Source organism: Dermacentor silvarum, chromosome 8 (genome assembly GCF_013339745.2).
Source record: "Dermacentor silvarum isolate Dsil-2018 chromosome 8, BIME_Dsil_1.4, whole genome shotgun sequence".
In the NCBI taxonomy this organism is placed as follows: domain Eukaryota; kingdom Metazoa; phylum Arthropoda; class Arachnida; order Ixodida; family Ixodidae; genus Dermacentor; species Dermacentor silvarum.
Window position 1 is genome coordinate 137,552,127 of NC_051161.1, and position 22,738 is coordinate 137,574,864.

General features: G+C 47.6%; 1 protein-coding gene across 1 annotated transcript in view; it reads right to left on the minus strand.

Annotated features, from left to right (window-relative positions):
• Window positions 1-8,331: 8,331 nt before the first annotated feature.
• The window catches only part of LOC119462447 (decapping and exoribonuclease protein-like), a 63,603-nt gene continuing 49,196 nt past the window's right edge, over window positions 8,332-22,738 (minus strand). Inside the window, exons 4-6 of the mRNA XM_037723793.2 lie at window positions 15,485-15,620; window positions 10,842-10,927; window positions 8,332-8,770 (exon numbers count right to left, since the gene is read on the minus strand). Coding sequence (XP_037579721.2) covers window positions 8,650-8,770; window positions 10,842-10,927; window positions 15,485-15,620 — 343 coding nt within the window. The 3' untranslated portion in view covers window positions 8,332-8,649. The remainder of the gene's footprint in view (window positions 8,771-10,841; window positions 10,928-15,484; window positions 15,621-22,738) is intronic.

Here is a 22,738-nt window from a genome sequence, read left to right on the forward strand (position 1 = left end):
AACAACGAACGCAGCAAGCCGGAGCAACAAATCCTTTTGCGGGAAACATGCCACAATACAGGAAACCCAGACTTCCTGCCGCACATATTGTCCGCATAATAAGAAAAATAAAGTAATAATGGTGCAGTAGTGATTCAAAATTATCTTGTCAACGGCTGCAGTTCACAATTAACCATTATATTAGCCCTGTTGCATAGCCAGGACTAAATCATGGAATAAAAAAGTTGCAGTGGCTTAGCTCGGCTATGCCAGGATATACGTAGCGTTAGCAAAGGTTCAGCTGATTATTCTTAGCTTTCCTGGTTGTCTCCTACGCTCAACCGCTAATTGCCAGGCAACTAGTTCGGGATCCGATGAGTCAAGCTTCTCCGTTCTTCTGCGCTGTTGAGCAGCATTTGCGCTCTCCTTCTCCGTGGCTATACCACACTGGCAAACGCCAGTCAGAAGTGCAGCGGCTCCAGCGCAGTGCCATGGCGAATTCCATTGGGAGAACAGGAGCAGAGCGCCGCGCAGTGCGGAGTCGGGCGACAGCGCAGTGAGAGCAGGCACACCCGACCCGCCACTAGAATACGGCGAACATTCGGAGAGTAGGTGGGAGGGGGACGTGTGAGGAGAAATGTACCATGTGACTAAAGCAATCGACGTCCCACCATTCTCTGCAGGAGTGCGGCAAAACACGCGTGATCGTCTTGTAATCTGTCGGGCGTAACCATGTCACTGTTTGCGGCCACGTACTACATACTTTTGTGCAGCGCCGACGCATCCCACAAAGTGTCCGCCTGCGAAGATCATCTGAAACTGCAACTTGAATCTGAAGTTGAGCTCCAGCAGCTTTCGCTGCTGTCACCGTCGAGCGTCTCAAGCACTTCAACAAGGCGACGACGCTTTGCTGCCGCTGTCCCCCGCGCATCCAACGAGAAGCAAGGCGGACTAGAAATGCCAGGATCTGTCGCTAAATCGCTGCGAAGCTCGCTCGTATCACCGACGTCAAAAACAGCGGTACCAAAACACCAACTACGCTTGGCTGCCGCCATTACCGCCGCGCGCGCCGGCTGAAGCAAAATAAAAAGAAATTAGGAGGATATGACGGTTTAAGTCACGTGACTTCCTCCGTACTCCGCTTTTCAAGCGAGAGCAGTCCGGACTGCTCTCGGCTGCTCTCGGCGCAGCGAAACTGCTCTTGTTCTGCCACTGGATGACGGCTCTCCCACTCCTGCTCGACCACTGAAACACGCCGCTTCTGGAACGAGCACTTTCAGCGTGCTTTTGAGTGCTCCTGTTCTCCCAATGGAATTCGCCATCAGACGGCGACTCCACAGCGAGCGCGCGCCGGCGCCAGTGCGTCTACCACGGCTACGACGTCACTCCTCTGGAATGCGCAGACCGGCGGCGGTGAGTCGCGCGCGGCGGCGGCGGAGTGCGCGAGAGGTGCCGGCTCCGGTGGCTCCGCTGCGCAAGCCGTGTGACATCACTGATCCTTGCGCATGCGCAGCATGGCTCTTGATGTGCCGCGCGAAACGGGCTTGGCTAGGCCAGTGTAGCTAACGCTACAAAAACGGCGCTTTCATTTTCGGGTCACTGACATGAAGAGTGCCAGAAAAAACACGAGGTCAGCATGAGCACAATGAAAAAAAAAAAAAAAAAACCGTTTCGCATGCGCCTACTTCGTCGACCGCAACAATCGCCCTATTGGTGGGTTACATTTGACAACGAAAAACAATACAGAAGAGTTTGAACGCGCCCGAAAGTGATACACTGAGTTCACATGACGCAGAAATAGGCCGGATGCCACATCGCTTCGCTTGCTGGTTCTGCGATGTTCGTTGCTGACATCCACAAATGCAAGAGGCTTTCATTCGTCGTTCACAAAGCCCACATGATCACGCCTGACCACAAAGCACACTGAACATGGCAGTGTACAGGCTCAGCGCAACATACCAACGACGCCACGGCCGAATGCAGCCGCGCACGCGGCCGGAGAGCCATCTGCCTCCGCGTCGGGACGTAGCCGGCGTCATGGCACGTGACGCGCAGGCCTGGAAGTTCTAGGAGGCGTTGACTGGACTCAGTACCTGTCACGTGACGTTGACGTGAGCGAAATCCCGCCTACGATTTTAGCGGGCCTATTTAAGCGGCCCCGCCATGTATTTTCTCATCAATTCTCTTCGCTTGTGATCCTTCATCAACCATGAAATAAACTGTGCAAGTTTCTCACTAGAAATCGTCTTGCCCCTGCCTGGTCGCTATGGTCTACCGGATGCCTATAGTCTGCCGAGAACGCCACGCTACCCAGAAGTAACGCCGGGCGAGCTTGAAGGAACTGGCGTCGCAATATTGGTTGGCAGATAATGGGATCGACCACGCTTCATCCTGGAAAGAAGGTCTGTGGATAGCAACTTTGGGATGAGCGTCGCAGGACTCGTGATTGCAGCTGGTGAGTGCACGGCCTTTCTTCACTGTGATATCACCAGGCTTTTTGTAATTTTGGGGGAAGTATACAAAAGCAGTGATAGTAGTAACCGTTGACGACTGTTTTAGGGGCGAAGCTCCTTATGGCGGCACCCATTCCGTCCCCGTCGTAGTAGTAGTAGTAGTAGTGTGTAACCAGTCTGAGAAAAATGAGAAAAAAATTCCGAAGTTGTGTCCGTAGCGCGGAATCGAACCAGGGACCCCTCGCTTCCGAGCGCGCGGCGTTAGCCCACTACGCCACGAAGCGGACATGGACAAACGCACCACGATGGCTATAAATACCCAACATTAACGAAAGGCCGCGTTTCTAGCGCGTTTCTAACGCGTTTAAACGTGCTAGCGCGTTACGGCCCGTGTGAGAAGCTGGTATGAGACGCTGTGGCCTCTCCACCTTACCTTCAATGCGTTTCGAACGCGCTGCCCAAGTCAAGTTCAAGTCGAGGAGCGTTTATGAATACGGGGGGATATACTCTCTCAGCAGTCATGTGATGGCGTCGGCAAACGCGGTGCACGTTCCGGCATGTGTAAATGGCTGCGTAAGACGCTGTGGCCGCTCCCCCTTACTAGAGAGTACTGCACGTTTCTAACGCGTTTGTGCTAGCGTCCCCTTAAGCGGGAGATCCGATGATTCGCTCCGGAGCTTCGCCCACTCATCATCACTAACCTCGTGGATCTGCTGTCCTTTTTTTAGAGTACGTCACGGTCGTGTAGAAGTGAAGAAATAGAAGCACTAAGGACAGCCATGAACCTGAAGGCGTTAAAGAAGCCGGAATTGCTAGAGTGGGCCAGTGAGCTGAACATAGAAATTTCAGAGCGACAGAGAAAGCCAGAGATAATTATGGCGATTGAAGCACTCGGGGCAGACGACGAGGAACTATAAGAATGCTTAATTAGCATTAAGAAAAAAGAAGAAGACCGAATAGCACGTGAGGCGCTGGCCAAAGAGGAACGCGAACACGAAAGACGTGATGGGCTCGGGATGAAGCGCCTTGAGTTTGAGATTTTGAAGGCTCAGAATACCGGAGAAGCGATTCCCATCTCGAGAGAACGCGAGAAAAAATGAAGGACTTGATGGGGCAGTCATACCAAGTCGGGCAGGATGTCGGCCTCTTCTTGGTGAACTTTGAGCGTACATGTGAGAAGGCTGGATTTCTGAAAGACAAGTGGCCGCAGCGTCTGCTGACGTTGCTGAGGTTGCAGACGTGATAGCTCACATGGCAACACTTGACACCGAAGCCGCCGTATCAGCGCACCTTCCACCGCAATATCCATATTTCTTTTCAAACAAATCCGACGAGTTGTTGTGGAGCAGGGGAGTCGTTTTCGACGAAGGAATAGTGCAAGCTCTAACCAGATCAAAGGCACGACAACTCGCGCCAAAGGTAGCATGCGCAAGCCCAGCACAGGAGGACACAGCCTTACACAAGGAACCCTCAGAGTGCGCTAATGAGGTTACCAGTGAAAACGTGGTCGTTGAAAGCGCGTCGGCTAAAGAACAGGCCACCGCACTGAGTCAGGAAGAGGCGGCAGTTTTGAGAGTGAATGGGGAACCTGTAGTATCTCGGGAAACGGAATGCAGGCGAAAGTTGCTAAACGTAACAACTTGTACTTTGGTTACCGAGCAAAAAAGGGACCCCACTCTTCGGAATCTTAAGTACAACGGTGAGGCGGGGACCGGTAAGAAAAACAATGTTCCGAAAGAGGGCAGGCATTCTCTATCGAAGGTATCGCGATAGAAAAGGAGTCCAGTTTGACCAACTAGTAATGCCACAGCGTTACCGCCAGGATCTGCTGCACTTGGTGCACGGGGACCTTTGGTCCGGACACCTTGGCATTCGAAAAACCAAGGACCGCTTGTTGCAGGCATTCTACTGGCCCGGGTGCTTTCCGGAAATAGAAGCATTCGTAAAAAGCTGCGACACGTGCCAACGCATTGGAGAGCACGGGGAGAAGTCTAAAGCCCCGATGAAACTTGTTCCAATAATTACGGAGCCGTTTCGCAGACTTGTAATAGATACCGTAGGACCTTTGCCCGCAACTCAGTCCGGCTACCACCACATTCTTACGGTACTGTGCCCCGCAACCAAGTTCCCTGAAGCAGTGCCCTTAAAAGAGCCTAAGCTCGGTCGAGATCGTGAACGCGCTTTTGTCCATCTTTTCGCGAGTCGGTTTCCCAGCGGAAATTCAGTCGGACCAAGGAACCGTTTTCCCGAGAGCCCTAGCCTTGGCATTTCTGGAAAAATGCGGTATCAAACTTATCCATAGTTCGGTATACCATCCCCAGTCCAACGCCGTAGAATATGTTCACTCGGTCACGAAGCGTCTGTTGCGAGGCATGTGTTATGAGCGCAAAACAGACTGGGAACTCTGCTTACCAGCAGCTATGTTCGCCCTTCGAACCGCCCCGCATGAGTCGACAGGGTTTTCACCGGCGGAGTTAGTCTATGGTCGTTCCCTGCGATCGCCACTCCGGATCAGAAAGTGAGCGGCGCCAATTTTATCTCTACGCTAGACTTAGTCAGGGGTTATTGGCAGGTATCGTTGACAGACCAGGCGAGTATAGGTGTGGCGCATTTATTTCTCCATTGGGAACGTTTCGACCAAAGGTCCTGAGCTTTGGATTGAAAAACGCTCCCTATTGTTTCTCTAGCCTTATGGACCGGGTGTTGCGTGGTATGGAGAATTTTGCACTGCCGTATCTCGATGATATCGCGATCTTTTCGGCATCATGGGCAGAACATCTGACGCATCTGCGAGCCGTACTGGCCCGGCTGCGCGAAGCTAACTTAACTGCGAAAGCGACAAAGTGCCAATTGGGGCGTGCCGAGGTGCCCTACCTGAGTCATGTGATTGGTCAAGACCGCCGCCGGCCTTCCGAGGTCAAACTAGCTGCGATCTAAAGTTTTCCACAACCTCGCACTAAACGGGATATTCGGTCATTTCTTGGAGTAGCAGGATATTACCAAAGATATATTCCACGTTACTCCGATTTTGCAAGCGCTCTGACAGATGCGCTGAGCAAAACAGAACCACAAACCAAACAGTGGGACGAAGCCAAGGAAAGGGCTTTCTGTACACTGAAGAGGGCTCTGACGAGTCAACCAGTGTTAAGCGCGCCGGATTATTCTAAGCCGTTCATTGTTCAGTGCGACGCGAGTGATCGTGGAATGGGTGTTGCGCTTTGTCAAAAGGGAGATAATGACGAGGAGCACCTGGTACTCTTTGCCAGTAGGAAGCTCACTGCTCACGAGGAAGCATACAGTGCTTCTGAAAAAGAATCTGCCTGCGTTGTGTGGGCGGTGCAGAAGGTAGCCTGTTACATCGCGGGTTCGAGGTTCACTATCGAGACGGACCACTGTCCCCTTACGTGGCTGCAATCAATGTCCCCCCAAAACGGCCGTCTCTTCCGCTGGAGCTTAGCACTTCAGCAGTACAATTTTGACATTCGCTACAAGAAGGTAAACTCAATGGAAATGCAGATGGTCTGAGTCGTTGCCCCTAGTGTATCGCTAGCCTCATGTGTCATTTTTGCGTTGGTAATTTTTTTCATACGTTTCTTTATTACCGCGTAGTTGTAGGTGATTGTTAGCGGATTTGGTAATCACGTCATGAAGCTTCCAGGAAATGGCTGCTTTTAGTGTTTAGTGGGGAGGACGGGCGAAAGGGATGAGAAATCATTAGCAGTTTTTCTTTTTTTGCAAAGCCTGGTGTGTCTTGGGGGAGAGTGGCCTTGTGCTCGCTTGTTTGTGGTTGGGGGTCCGGCACTGTTATGGAGTGATTGCGTGCCCAAACAGGAGACGAAAAGTTGCGAGACCTGCTTGCAAGTCCTGTTTCACCGGACCGGACCAGGGAGAAAACGCCTACAAGAGCGCCCCGAGAACTGATGAACGACTCCAGGGAATCTACAAGCTACGAACCATGGGTTCGTCACCACGGAGGGAAATTCTACTACTGAAACGCCGATTCCTCGCCCAGTGGCTGCTAGCCCCTACGTGTCGGTATCTTCCTCCCCCGCCGGAGATGCTGTTACGATTGACATGTGACACCCTGTGCCAAAACGGATTACGATTGACGTATGACAGACCGTTCAAAAGGATTAACGGAGGATGTATCCCTAATTTGCTATAGTTGTCTTGGGAGGTCCTCAATCTGGCGGGCGAGTCGCAGTGATTAATGACCCCCTTTGTGTGTGTGCGCCCAGGACGCGTGGGGGTCCACCTTCCCCGAACTGTGTACCACCGGGGCCTCGAGTCGCAGTGATTACTGGCCCCTTTGTGTGCGTGCGCCCAGGTGCGAACTGTGCACCACCGGAGACCTCGAGTCGCAGCTAGCGGAGGCAAGCCCGGGAAACGTCGCCTAGGAGAGGCAGCAGCCGCCAAACCCCCGACTGGACTCAGCACCTGTCGCGTGACGTTTACGTGAGCGAAATCCCGCCTACGATTTTAGCGGGCCTATTTAAGCGGCCCCGCCATGTATTTTCTCATCAATTCTCTTCTTTTTTGATCCTTCATCAACCATGAAATAAACTGTGCCTGAAATAGACGATTTCTAGTTTCTCACTAGAAATCGTCGTGCCCCTGCCTGGTCGCTATGGTCTACCGGATGCCTGCAGTCTGCCGAGAACGCCACGCTACGCAGTAGTAACGCCGGTCGAGCTTAAAGGAATCGGCGTCGCAACAGCGGTTATATTGCGTTGTGCGCATATTGAGTGTCTTCTCAGTGGTTGTTGCGGCAGGATGGGGGACGCTAGGGCAGTTTTTGGGAGTGTTCACTTGGCCTTGATTGATGTGGCCTTCTCGGGGAGTGGCCCGTACCCGGTAGCAATCCTTGCAAGATACGCCTAGCTCGCTGGCCTTTGGCAACTTCGGTGTGTCCTCAGGTGTTCGGCTTGGATCGCGGGGTTTCGGGGGTGTTTGGACATGAATCCACTAGCACCTCCACCAGATGTCACGTGGTAGTGACGGTCAAGAACACAGTAGCTAAACAGCGAATGGCGAAACTAGCTTTTTATTTATTGGGCGAACTTGTGCGTGCCCACAAAAATAGGCTACACTCAAAGCACAACGATAGCGGCGAACACATTCGGTGACTGCCGAAAATCTGATCAGCTGGTTAAGCGCGTCAGGTTTTACACACGAGTCATCGAAGGTTCCAGAGTAATGTCTGGTGCCGGCATGTATTCCAGAAAGTACTACACAATTCGCCTCGCGCATACAATCAGGTTACACAAGCTTAGGTGACAACAGACAACAGATAGAACTATCGATAACTTTTGATTAAGTTCCAATCATGCAGGCGTGTCTTGCGCAGATAGATAACTTTGTGTTGTTAGTGGGTGAAATGCAGTCCCCGAGAAAAGGATAAATAAGTACATGTGCTAATACGTCGTTGCCACTCAATTACCGTACATAATTTACACGATCCATTTAAGGATGTAATGAAATCCGATACGCCAAACTATTATTCCAGACCACTCGAAACCAGTCGAATGTAGGGAAATTCTCGCCATTTACTTTCCATCTGTGTACACACTACTTCCGTGGTACTGCAGTATTTGGAAATTGCAACAATTTGGCACATATATGTTTTCATTACGAGGAGCGTTCGTTTCAAGGAATAGAGAGCACACTTGTAACATGGTAAACACTATTAGCTGATTTCTCACACAAATTATTGTCTCACCGCACAGTGTACTTGTTGAGCATTACCGTGAAATAATTGCTGGGTTCATGGGCTCCCATCCCCCCCCCCCCCCCCCCCCCAACAACACACACGCACACATGCGAAAGTCAGCGGTTCTGATAACAATACTTTATTATTTTTATTTTCACCATGGGGAAATAGTACAAGAATGCTCAAAAGTATGCCTACACATTATACCGTAGTTAATAGACTCATGGGCTCTTCTCAGGGCGCTCGCGACCGAGTTGCCACTTTATTGCTATGAACTTCGGAACATTGAAAAAAAAGAGAACACTTCGTTAAAAATAACGAATTATGGAGAAAATAGTTTACTTTTTTGAGAAATCAGAAGCAGTCATCGTTTCATACAAAATCTACAGGAAGCTGTTATGGAGTGTAGCGGTACAATGAAGTTCTTTTTCAAGTAGGTATAAGTGTTTAGTATAGGCGCCGCTACTGTCGAAAACGCATCATATGCGCTGCGAGGGATTGAACATTTCAGCAGCCTTCGAACGCCTCCAGAAACCAATCTGGCAAAGCATACAGCTTCCCGGGATCTGTCAGGCGTGTGCAGGTAATCTCGCGGGACGACGGCACATACTCGAAGAAGTAGACAGTCCTGTGGGTCAGAAAACACAAAATGCTGAGTCTACGTTACCGGTAAAGCATCCTGCATGTGCGTCGGTGCTAACTCGCGGACGATTGCCTCTGCCGTAACTATAATGACATACCCGTGCTGTAACATGGTCTTAGCGAAGCGCTCGACATAACACATCTTCCGGGCAACAGAACACCTGTGCCTTTTTAGCTTCGCAAGGCCAGCAATGAATGCCATCCCTCGAAGCCAACGCTCAGAACACTCAATGTCAAAAGATCACTATAGCTTAAGCTTGCCTATAAAATTGTATCCATTATTTTCAAATCATCATCAGGAACATTAGAAAGTGCCGCGCGACTAGTCGCACGGCACTTCTTCGCATTTCGCGGGCTTTTTTTCATGCCTGGAAAAATTTTTATGCAGCACCTATTGAACACCAGAAACATGGATCGGGAATTTTTCAGGTTAGTCTACAATTTTCTCATTGATACTTTTGTTCGGGATATGTTATTGGAGAAAAGTAATTAATACTAACTGCTTATGCATTTAGGCGAAATCTAAGAATTCGTCTGACTTGCTCCTATTGTAGTAAATTAATTAATACTAACTGCTTATGCATTTAGGCGAAATATAAGAATTCGTCTGACTTGCTCCTATTGTAGTAAATCAATTAATACTAACTGATTATGCATTTAGGCGAAATATAAGAATTCGTCTGACTTGCTCCTATTGTAGTGAATTAATTAATACTAACTGATTATGCATTTAGGCGAGATATAAGAATTCGTCTGACTTGCTCCTATTGTAGTAAATTAATTAATACTAACTGATTATGCATTTAGGCGAAATATAAGAATTCGTCTGACTTGCTCCTATTGTAGTAAATTAATGCTAACTGATTATGCATTTAGGCAAAATATAAGAATTCGGCTGACTTGCTTCTATTGTAATAAATTAATTAATACTGACTGATTATGCATTTAGGCGTAATATAAGAATTCGGCTGACTTGCTCCTATTGCAATAAATTAATTAATACTAACTGATTATGCATTTAGGCGAAATATAATTCGGCTGACTTGCTCCTATTGTAATAAATTAATTAATACTGACTGATTATGCATTTAGCCGAAATATAAGAATTCGTCTGACTTGCTCCTATTGTAATAAATTAATTAATACTGACTGATTATGCATTTAGGCGAAATATAAGAATTCGTCTGACTTGCACCTATTGTAATAAATTAATTAATACTAACTGATTATGCATTTAGGCGAAATATAAGAATTCGTCTGATTTGCTCCTATTGTAATAAATTAATTAATACTGACTGATTATGCATTTAGGCGAAATATAAGAATTCGTCTGACTTGCTCCTATTGTAATAAATTAATTAATACTGACTGATTATGCATTTAGGCGAAATATAAGAATTCGTCTGACTTGCTCCTATTGTAATAAATTAATTAGTACTAACTGATTATGCATTTAGGCGAAATATAAGAATTCGTCTGACTTGCTCCTATTGCAATAAATTAATTAATACTAACTGATTATGCATTTAGGCGAAATATAAGAATTCGGCTGACTTGCTCCTATTGTAATAAATTAATTAATACTGACTGATTATGCATTTAGGCGAAATATAAGAATTCGTCTGACTTGCTCCTATTGCAATAAATTAATTAATACTAACTGATTATGCATTTAGGCGAAATATAATTCGGCTGACTTGCTCCTATTGTAATAAATTAATTAATACTGACTGATTATGCATTTAGCCAAAACATAAGAATTCGTCTGACTTGCTCCTGTTGTAATAAATTAATTAATACTGACTGATTATGCATTTAGGCGAAATATAAGAATTCGTCTGACTTGCTCCTATTGTAATAAATTAGTTAATACTAACTGATTATGCATTCAGGCGAAATATAAGAATTCGTCTGACTTGCTCCAAGCGACAGCAAACATCACCTTGGTTTTCTGCAGCTACCTGGCACTTCCATGTTTTAGTATTTGGCACGCATGGTATATGCTGACATCCAAGAAATTACGAAACAGGATAAAGAAAATGGTAATGTTCTGTCACCTCCCGTCATCTCCTTTAACGTGCTCTTTGATAAAGGAAAGCAGCCGGTCACAGAATCGCATGCACACGTCTTCCGACCACTGTCCCTGTAATAAAAAGCAGAAAACCAATCAATCGATCAATAAATCAATCAACTTTATTTCCTTTGGATAGGAGGAGTACGGGACTAAAAGCTTGAGCAGCTTGACGAGGTCCCGAGCCCGCTACAGTTGGCAAAACAGCAGGATGACGGCCAGTCATGCACGAAGAGTTCACATAAATTGACGAATATTACATAACGTCACGTAACACAAAATTTTCTAACAAGGCGCGAAACAATAGAGCCCATTTTCATAGGCTTGAAATGGCATGTACTTGAAAAGTAGCGATCGACTTGAAGAGGGACAAAACATTCGAAAGGATGTAATATTCCTGAAAACAAATGGACTGGGCGAAGTGTTTTAATGAGACAATTTTGATTACACGAAGGATCTAAACCTTCATGGTTTAATAAGTTTAACAGGGAAGGTAGCTTGTAGGACAAAGATTGTTAATCATAAGTGGTTCTGGGGGTGGGTACTGTCCACATTTCTTTGTGTCTGGTTAGACGAACACTTCTGTTTACTTTTAACTTAGCAAGAATAATTATGGAATTGGTACCATACTTAAAAAAGCTTTATAACACAACATCAGCCTATAATTATATAAACAGAACACTGGAAGAATTTCGAACTTTGCAAAAAGAAGTTTTGTAGAAGCATAGTGCACAGCAGCAATATGTCGTATGGCTCTTTTCTGTAGCAAATACAGCTTGCGCCAATTTGTTACACCAGTAGTACACCGCACTATGCTGCAGTACTGCAACAGAGAGGACACTAATGTGTTGGCACAGCCAAATGGACTTGGCACAGCAGACATTTTATACTAATTTTCTCAGATGATAAAAGAAAGTACCAGCGCTAGAGCATTGCACGGGCCTGGGCTGACGCGAAAACGAGGGCTTTCGGGTCGGCCCGGTTGTCGGTGGTTGTCGGGGGGCCCGGGCCAGACTCGGGCTTGAAGCCACGGGCCCGGGCCAGACAGACTCGGGCCCGCTCATTAAAGGGCCTAAGTAGGCCTTCGAGCACACGCGAACGTTATGCATGACATGGTTCAATACATTCTGTGCCAAGCTGAAGTGACACGTGCAAGAAAGATGACTGTATATCTTATGAATGAAAATATGAAAACAAATGAAGTTCTTATTTTTAACAGAGCTGTTTCAGCCGGGCGCAATGTGTCTGCTGAATCCAAAAATGTGGGCCGATCCCGGCAGCAGTACGTGCAGAAAGCGTACAAGTGCAATGGCACATAGGCCTTTTAACTAGCGAAGCTGAGCCTGCATAAGTCTATCAAGCATGGTTGGGACTACCTAATCTTAGTCAGTCATCAATAGGCAATTTATAGCCAATCAATCATCATCATCATCCTATACTTAAGTCCACTGCTGGACGAAGGCATCTCCCTATGATCCCCAGCATTTTCCGGAATTTATTGGTTATTGATCGATTATCGACTAGCTATAGATTGGTCCAGGGGTAATCGGAGTCAATCAATAGCTAGTCGATAATCGATCAATAATCAATAAATTCCGGAAAATGCTGGGGATGACATGGTAGTGCTTAGCCTAGCCCAAATACGGGACCAATACCTTGCAATAGGCAATCGATGGCCAATAAATAGCTAATCGACAATCGATCAATAATAAATAAATCCCGGGAATTGCTGGGGATGACATGGTAGTGCTCAGCCTGGCCCAAAACCCAGGACTGGGTAGGTTCCCATCAGCTCCGCTGTCTCTTTAGCACTGCGCCGCCAGTGCAAGCTACGCTATTTTTTTCTATCCCACCGTAAGGAGTTCCCGGAGTCGCTCCTCAGGACCTAAAGTAAAGTTCACTGCCTGCGTGCCTGCCTGCCCACAGAAACGAACATTGTTTTACGCGTAAGGAAAAATAAATTGCACAAAGAACCGCTCCTCAAACCGTTTCCATGCGACCGGTTTTGCGACTGCACTATTACCAGTGTCGATACTATTGCATTGTTTTAGCGTTAAGGAAAGGGGTGTCTTTACTTGCGCGTTTATTTGATGTTGTATACTTGTGAATTCGCCTGCTTATATATACATAGAAACAAAGCCACAAAAACACGTCTGAAGCCCCGACCACGAAGATCAGACTAATCCATGTAATACCCAACATAAAAACAGGGTGTTGCCTTTTAGCTGAACCAAATTTTTAAAATTGCCTGTGGCAGATATCATTATTATAATCCTTGATCTAAACTACTCGATGAGGCGGCCGTTACTTCCACGAAAAATCAGAACACCTAATTGAATGATTAACAGAATTCGCTCATTAACTTTTTAATTAATTATCTTGCGGTACATCTTTCTATCTACGATTTGTAGGCGCTGAGTTCGCAAGGCGTACCCACTTGGAAGGAATTCTCAGGACTGAACCAGTTTCGAGATATTAATGTGTCCGACGAAATGCGTGGGCGTTCCAGTTACTTTTGGGCTTCAATGCATAAAACAGCGTTTCCCTCAAAAAGTTAACTGGAACGCCCGTGCATTTCGTCGAACACTTTGAAAATTAATATCCCGATGGGCAAAATGCGAAAACAACCGTGTACTTAGATTTAGGTGCACGTTAAAGAACCCCAGTTGGTTCAAATTTCCGGAGTCCCCCACTACGGCGTACCTCATATTCAGATCGTGATTCTGGCACGTAAAACCCCATAATTAGACTGGTTCAGTCCTGCGAATTCGTTTCAAGTGGATTCCTTCCAAGAATTTCTTCCAAAGAAGCTCGACAACAAGTTAAGGACCGCACAAACAGCAATGGAACGAAAAATTTTAGGCCTAACGTTAAGAGACAGAAGAGAGCAGTGCGGTCATGTAATGCGTAGGATGGATAACCGGTGGACCATTAGAGTTACAGAATGCAAGCAGAGAAGGGAAGCGCAGTCGAGGACGGCAGAAAGCTAGGTGGGGTGATGAAGTTAGTAAATTTGCAGGCGCAAGTTGGAATCAGCTAGCGCAAGACAGGGGTTCTTTTCTTTCTTTCTGGGGTTTTACGTGCCAAAACCAGTTCTGATTATGAGACACGCCGTAGTGGAGGGCTCCGGATTAATTTTGACCACCTGGGGTTCTTTAACGTGCACTACAACGCAAGCACACGGGCGTTTTTGAATTTCGCCTCCATCGAAATGCGGCCGCCGCGGCCGGGATTCGATCGCGCGATCAGGTGTAATTGGAGATCACAGGGAGAGGCCTTGGTCCTGGAGTGGTCATAAATATAGGCTGATGATGACTGATGAATCTGTCACAGGCAATTTTTAAAAATTTTGTGCAGCTAAAATGTAACACCCTGTATATTTGCCTGTTAAATGACATCATAGAACCATATCGTACATATCAAGGTAAGTGCATGCGCACCAGTGGAAAAATAGCAGCACAGGCAATGGGCCGGATCACTGATGTTTCCGTGGGAGAAACAAAGATTTCGGTCTTTTACTGCTTATATACTGCAGCTGATTAAACCTCGAGAAGGTGAGGCTGACAGATACTGTACAATCTGTAATAATTTTTTTTTTCTTACAGGCCGGTCCTCGTCATGTATACGCGAGCCCAAGCTAAGCTTAGTAATGAATGCCCGGGCCCGGGCAGGACACGGGCCGGGCCCTGGCTCAGTAACACGGACCCGGGCTTGGAACCATGGGCCCGGGCCGGGCTTGTCTCCGCCATGTAAGCCCGGGCCCGGGCTTTGTATTACGGGCCCGGGCTGGGCTCGGGCCTCGTAAAGCGGGCGCGGGCCGGGCTCGGGCCGAAAAATAAAAAAATCAGGCCCGTGCAGTGCTCTAAGCACCGCTAGGAAAATAGTCTGGTAAATAAATATCTAAAACAACACTCTTGCAAAAACATTTAGCAAAATTCCTCTATGTGCAGTTATAATATCTTTTATCTGCAAACCAAAGTTCTGCTGTCCGTTCGCAGTGTTTAATGACTGCTTCTTTTTGAAGCCTATTTTTTCTTACCGCGAGTTATACGTATCGGGTAGGTTTGTCTCTAAACTGATTCTATCCTCTTTCGTGGGCCGATTTCGAACATTGTCCGGTCTCAATATGTGACATATCTCATGACGATGACTGATGATAATGAACCATACAATTTATGACGAGCGCTGATGTTGACTATGACGACGATGGCGACAAGTGATGACAAATTTGGAAGGCGGTTCAAGCTCAAGTTGATGTCAATCAAATGTTGCCGTTCCAGCGTGGCTCTTCTAATCATTTGCTTCATAAGCCTATTCTCACCTTCAATGCCACAGTATGATATTATTATTAATCGATCTAACTAGAAGTTGAATCGCCTTTACGGCTTTAGAAAGTTCAGCGCACCGCTGGGCTACAGTTTTGGTATTGTATTAATCATTTGCACGAACTATATGCCTTCCACAAACATCTCGAATCAATGATCCGACCTCGCCGTCTCCAGACACTCACCTACCGCAAACTCTACGTGGCACGGTGCTTTAGGAGTAATATGGCTGACGGTCCTTCTTCAGTGATTGGCGCGACTCTACGCTTGTACGGAATTGCGTCTGAAGCGGATGTTAACGTACCTCGGCCTTGTCTGGCATCGTCATGACGTCGAATTCCTTGATGTCCACCAGCCAGCCTTCGTCATCGCGGAAACCGCACAGCGCCCTCGGGACGCCTGCTAGGCGGGACTGGGCCCACCAGCTGAGCAGCTTGTGCCTTCAGTGGAAACGACGCAAGAAACGGGGAAATGTATTGACGACTAATGTTTGGGTTCTGACATCACTGCGCGTACACACGTAAATGGGCAATCGAACAGATATGAGAGGAAAAAGAAAAGCTTAGTAAGAAATAGAATAATTAGCAGATCTTAGCATCAATAGATATTCAGAGCCACATAAAAATTGAATTGTTTAGCCTAAAAGCAAAGCTGTTTGACGAGAGTATCACTTAAGTTTTAAATGTGAAATAATTCGGTCACTTATCGTACAAGCTTGCCTCTGTGGAAGAAAATTGACTTTCTATGAAGGAGGGGGTTACAAGCGCATATAATCCAGGGGTGAGCTAAATAAAAATAAACCTTTTCTACGTTTTAAGGGGGTAACCGCGCATACAGACGGGGACACAGTGAAGAAACAGCAGGACAGAGTTCAAAGATATAAATGTTATGTTATCCCCTTCTCTGCCCGCAACAAAATTTCGAAAATTTATTCTATGGTTCATAGTCAACATCAGCGCTGGTCATAAATTGTATGGTTCATTATCATCAGTCATCGTCATGAGATATGTCACATATTGAGACTGGACAATGTTCGGGATCGGCCCACGAAAGAGGATAGAATCAGTTTAGAGCCAAATCCTGAGGCCACAAAAAAAAAAAAAAATGCCGCAGTTTCGCCCGAAAGGCGAAGCATCGATTGCGATAGCAAATTAGTAGAGAGCTATTCGGAGTAGGGATAGTAGATTTATCGGCTGCATAAACTTGGACCCATCGGCTTACTAACTGAATTAACAATCGTGGTGTCAGCGCGCACAAGCAAACATGAATAGATGACACTGAATGACCGCAAACGACAGTCAAAACACTGGAAGCGAGCGCAGGTTCGCGCGGTCTATCGCTTCAACGGAAACTGAGCGCATACAAAGGTCAGAGCCGTGTGGAGATAAGAGACGGTGCGGGCGACCGGCACCGCCGGGCAAAGTGCAGAGGAGAAGCTGCCCCCCCCCCCCCCCCCCCGTCCCTCCCGCGCTGCCTTCCCGCTTTCATGCTTTCGCGTGGTAGATTGAGTGGCCAGTTCCCCTTGCGCCCGGTTGCAAGATAAGCATTTGGTGAAGCAGCGCAGCGTCGCCCCGCCCCGCCTGCCTTTTGCGCGACGGTGTCGTTTGCTTTCCGCCGCGCGCTCGCTCTCCGTGATAGCGCACCTCCCCCGCGCGCTTTCGCTCGCGCATACGGCGCGCGGCGACGATTTTATCGCCCTTGAAATCTATACGGAACCTCACGGCGACGGCGACTAGGACGGCGACTCCGATGGCAGGAATCCGGTTGAAGTGTCCATATAATTGCTATCGCAATAAAAATTGCGTTGACCATACCGCTCTCGTCAACCACATCCGAGAGATCCTTTTCTCGCCTTCGGCGACTGAATTAAAATGTACTTGCGGTTGACGACTGGACAACCCCGTTTGAACCATCTAGCAATTTTGCACGCCGACGAAAACTCTCCCGTAAAATCAGTTTAAATAAGCTTGCTGGCGACTTCATTTCCAGATCAAGTGTCCGAACGAACACTTTTTAGATGATGGTGAAATCATCGCATCAGACAACGAACTCATTTCTTTAATAGGAGAGAGAAAGGCACCAACTTACAAGTCAAAGCAAACCACCTGGATTAGAAAACAACGCAAGAAGTTATACAAAGGAATGAAAATGCGGTACATAAGAGCGCAAGCAGAATGAGGCCCTTTGGGTAAGAAAAGACGCGTTGTTGCGCTATTTGTAAATCTCCCTATAGTCTATCTGTGCATTTTCCGTATTAATTTTTATTCGTCCTATGCTGCATTTACCGCTGAATAACACGATCCACGCTGTTTCTATATTTGCTATCGAGTCCTTTCGCGCTTTTGAGATATCGCTGTCTTATTTATTTATTTGTTAATATGTTTATTTATTTGATCACCTGATAACTTTGACTTTGTAATCCTTTATTCAGTCTCCGGAAAATAAACGAAACCAGTGGCATAAGGCATGCTTTGACAAGTAATGAAACTATGGCGCTATGGAATCACATTATACTTATGCTAATCATTCGTCATAAGTTGTGTTCAGAAATAGTTATATACCGTTTAAATTTTATATATGTTATGTCTTATCTTCTCAATAACTGATCTTTCGTCAGGAAAATATTTGATTGCACCTTTTGTATTAGAACTTTTACAAGACGTACCATTGCTTTTTTCATAGATGTGTACTTGTGCGACTTAATACGCACAAAACACATAATAAATATATCTCCCTAGCGTGTTTATCTGAATCCGCTTGTCGCATGGCTCAACCAAGAGACGCCAGTCCTTTGGCGGTGCGAGAGGAGTCAGGCTGTAAAACTGAATTGTCTCCTACTCTGAGGTCTTGCAAATACTCATATTCAGGGTGTCCCAGCTATCACCCAGCACGATTAAAAAAAAAAGAGGAACGGTGTTACGCGAAGCAAACCTAGTGCGTACTGTTTGCAGTACAGTGGAGTAGCCGCCAGTAATTTTTTCGTTACTGATAATTAAATAATTAATTGTAAATAATTATCTAACTCGAGAAGTACTGTTCTAATTCTCAAAGTGTCAATGAGAAAATTGTAGAGCAACATGAAAAACTCCCGATACAGCTTTCTGTTGCTCAATACGTGCTACATAAATGTGTTTTTCCGGGTGTGAATTAGAAGCTTACGAACACACGCGGAATTGCCGCGCGACTGGCCGCTCGAGGCACTTTGCGTGTATTCGTGGGCTTCTTTCACGCCCGGGAAAAGCAATTTATGTAGCATGTATTGAGCAACAGAAAGCTGTATCGGGAGTTTTTTATGTTGCTCTACAACTTTCTCATTGACACTTTGATAATTAGGACAGTACTTCTCGAGTTCGATAATTAATTACAATTACGTAATTAAATCTCAGTAACGAAAAAAATTACTGGCGGCTACTCCACTGTATTGGAAACAATACGCACTAGGTTTGCTTCGCGTAACACCGTTCTTTTTTTAAATCGTGCGGCGTGGTAGCTGGGACAGCCTGCATATATCTTTCGAGGTCACAGGAAGTTTGCAGTGCAATGGTTATTAAAGGCTATATATATATATATATATATATATATGTATATATATATGTATATATGTATATATGTATGTATATGTATATATATGTATGTATATATATATATGTGTGTGTGTGTGTGTGTGTATGTGTGTGTGTATGTGTGTGTTGCTACGGTGAAGGGAAAGAAGAAGGTGACGCGAACAAGAGGAAGACGAAGACTCTGGTCGTTTCCTGAACGCCATATTTCTTCGCTTGTAAATATACATCCTTCTACACTCGTGGGCCTGCTTTCTTCCTGCAACATTTTAGTGGAAGGTGCGGGGTACAATCACGGAACTTCGCAGTGGACGTCATCTACCTGCTGCCACAATGGCAAATCAACAGACACAACCGACAACGCCTCAGCAGTCCACGCCAACGGTCATCCTCACTCATCTGCGGGACCCGGGGACATTTTGTGGCACGGACAACACCGACGTCGAGGAGTGGCTTGCGATGTACGAACGAGTGTGCGACAACAACAGGTGGGATTCAACAATGATGCTAGCAAACCTCATGTTTTATCTGAAAGGAACTGCGGAGCAATGGTACGATACGCATGAAGCTGACCTAACAAGCTGGGATGTCTGCAAAGAAAAAATGCGCGACCGTCGTCAGTTGGCAGCAAAAAAAGAACTTGCATGCCGCGCTCAGACGTCCACAGAATCCTATGTCGTGTACATACAGGATGCGCTGGCTTTCTGCCGCAAGGCTGATAACACCATGACCGAGGCGGACAAGATTGGTCACATACTAAAAGGTATTGCAGACGACGCCTTGAATCTCCTGATGTGTAAGGATTGTGCCACTGTGGATGCAATTATAAAGGAGTGCCGGCGCTTCGAACAAGCGAAAGGCCGCCGCGTCCCTCTACATTTCGGCAGGCTGCCCAATACCACCGCGACATCTTCGTGCGAAGACCCGCCGCGGCTCGTTCAGCCGACAGGATCAGAAGATATAACGCGTATCGTTCGCCGTGAGCTTGAGGCCATGGCTCCGGCTCCAATTCGTTCCGACTGTCGGGAAAGTGTGCCCGCTATCTCGCTTATACAAGCGGTCGTTCGGGAAGAAATAGCGAGTTTGGGCATTCCATCTCTCTGCTCGGTCCGCCATACGAACACCTACCAGATTTCTCCGGCCGCTCGCTCCCAGACGCAAAGCTTTCCGCCACTTCGCCGCAACCCCGCTGACTGGCGCACACCGGATGACAGACCCATCTGTTTTAATTGTTCCGGTATTGGACACATCGCCCGTCATTGCCGCAATCGCTGGTCGTCGTCTACTCGGTGGTCGTCTCCGAGTCACTACCGCCAAGTACCAGACAATCGCACTTTCTCGCCTTTCACGCCGCCTAGGAACATCAACGCCGACAGTGCTCCACCAAGATCCAGCCGCTCCCCGTCTCCGCAAGGCCGTCGGTCCCGTTCGCCTCTCGTTCACCGCTCTTCGTCACCATCTGCAACCGGTCGCTTCCCTTCGGGAAACTAGGCGGTGCAGCTCCCGGAGGTGAAGCTGCAACTCCGACCCGGCCCACAATTTCTCTGTTGACCCTGCCTACACGTGGAAACCTACTGGACATTGAAGTTGATGGTGTTCCTGTTACATCTCTCATTGACACAGGAGTGCAGCTTTCAGTTATGAGCGCTGCTCTCCGCCGAAGGCTCAAAAAGGTTCTGACGCCCGCCGTACCGTGCACTGTGCGAGTCGCCGATGGGAGTACTTCACCTGTTCTTGGAATGTGCACATCACGTGTGACCATTGCGGGCCATTATAGCGTTGTTTTATTTATCGTCCTCGAGCACTGTCCACACGACCTAATTCTCGGCCTCGACTTCCTTTCGAAACACTCTGCCCAAATTGACTGCTCCGCAGGTGTTGTACAGCTGGATTTGCCGCTTCCTGCCGACGCAGACGCAACAACTTGTGCTTCACCCCGCTAATGTTCTGCTGAGATTGCAAGGCTGTCTCCACAGGCGGCTACCAATGTCCTCCTGACGCCCTGTCCTTCCGTACCTGATTACGCGAGTACGTCGTGTCTCCGCTTACTGACGTGGTTTTGTCACGAAATATTGCCCTACCTAGCACCTTAATCCGGATCCTCGAAAACTGCGCTCGGGTGCGCATCCTCAATTTTGGATTTTCGACGCATGTGCTGCCACACGGCATTGCCGTCGCACTTATCACTCCTTTGGATGAATTTGAGATTTCTTCTTTGGCCTCCGAATCCTTCCTGAGTACCAACGCACCTTTGTCACCAATTCCTTCGTGCTCGACGCCTGCGGACGATGTTTGTAAGATGATCGCCCCTGACCTTCCTTCCGAGCAAAGAACAGCTCTTCGTCACCTCCTGTCATCTTATCGGGATATCTTTGATTTGGTCAGACATCTGTTGTCACGCATCGCATCAACACCGGTGACGCCAGCCCCATTCATAGGCGGCCATATCGTGTCTCCGCAACAGAAAGGGCCATAATCCAGAAAGAGGTCAACAAGATGATGGACAAGGACATCATTGAACCTTCCAGTAGCCCGTGGGCATCACCGGTTGTCTTAGTAAAGAAAAAAGACAACTCGTGGCGCTTCTGCGTTGACTACCGTCACCTCAACAAGGTAACAAAGAAGGATGTTTATCCCCTGCCTCGCATTGACGACGCTCTTGACTGCCTTCACGGATCCCAATACTTTTCATCAATTGACCTCCGCTCCGGTTATTGGCAGATTAGCGTCGACGAGATGGACCGCGAGAAAACCGCCTTCGCCACACCGGACGGCCTGTACCAATTTAAAGTCATGGCCTTTGGATTATGCAATGCGCCAGCTACATTCGAGCGCATGATGGACTCTCTGCTGCGCGGCTTGAAGTGGTCTACATGCCTCTGTTACCTCGACGATGTGATTGTGTTTTCGTCGAACTTTGAGAGCCACCTGAGGCGCCTCACGACCATACTCTCCGTGTTTCGCAGGGCTGGCCTTCAGCTAAACTCCTCCAAGTGCCATTTCGGTCGCCGTGAAATTACCATGCTCGGCCATCTCGTAAACGCCGCGGACATCCAACCTGATCCACAGAAAGTCCACGCCGTGCGTAATTTTCCTGTACCTTGTTCAACAAACGATGTCCGTAGTTTTCTGGGCTTATGCTCTTATTTCCGGCGATTTGTGAAACAATTTGCCGACATCGCTCGCCCTCTCACTGACCTTCTTAAGAAAGATGCCTCTTTCTCTTGGGGACCACTGCAGGAGCAAGCCTTCTCTTCCCTGATCGAGCGGCTTACAACCTCCCCGATTCTGTCACACTTTGACCCTTCTGCGCCTACTGAAGTACGAACTGACGCGAGTGGTTATGGCATCGGCGCTGTCCTCGCTCAACGTCAACAGGGCCACGACCGTGTCATCACTTACGCCATGCCGCCTTCTTTCCACGCCCGAGCGAAATTACTCCATCACTGAGAGGGAATGCCTCGCGCTCGTATGGGCGGTCGCGAAATTTCGGCCGTACCTTTTCGGTCGGAGCTTCTGCGTCGTAACCGATCATCACGCCCTCTGCTGGCTCTCCTCTTTGAAGGACCCAACTGGACGACTTGCACGTTGGGCATTGCGTCTACAAGAATATACATTTTCTATTACGTATAAGTCAGGGCGCCTGCATAAAGACGCTGATTGCCTGTCCCGCAATCCCGTCGATCAACCGGACGATACCGATGCAGACTCGGACATCAGTATTCTGTCCCTCTCCGGCTTTCTTAATATTGGCGACGAGCAACGCCAAGATCCTGTTCTTCGAACACTTATGGAACGCCTAAGCTCCTCGCCTAATGACCCGTCTCTGCAAATGTTCACCTTGCGCGATGGAACTTTATACCGTCGTAGTGTTCGCCCTGATGGCCCGGAGCTCCTCTTAGTCGTTCCAAAGCATCTTCGACTGGCCGCGCTCCAGCAACTTCACGACGCTCCTACTGCTGGACATCTGGGCATCACTCGTACTTACGACCTCCTGC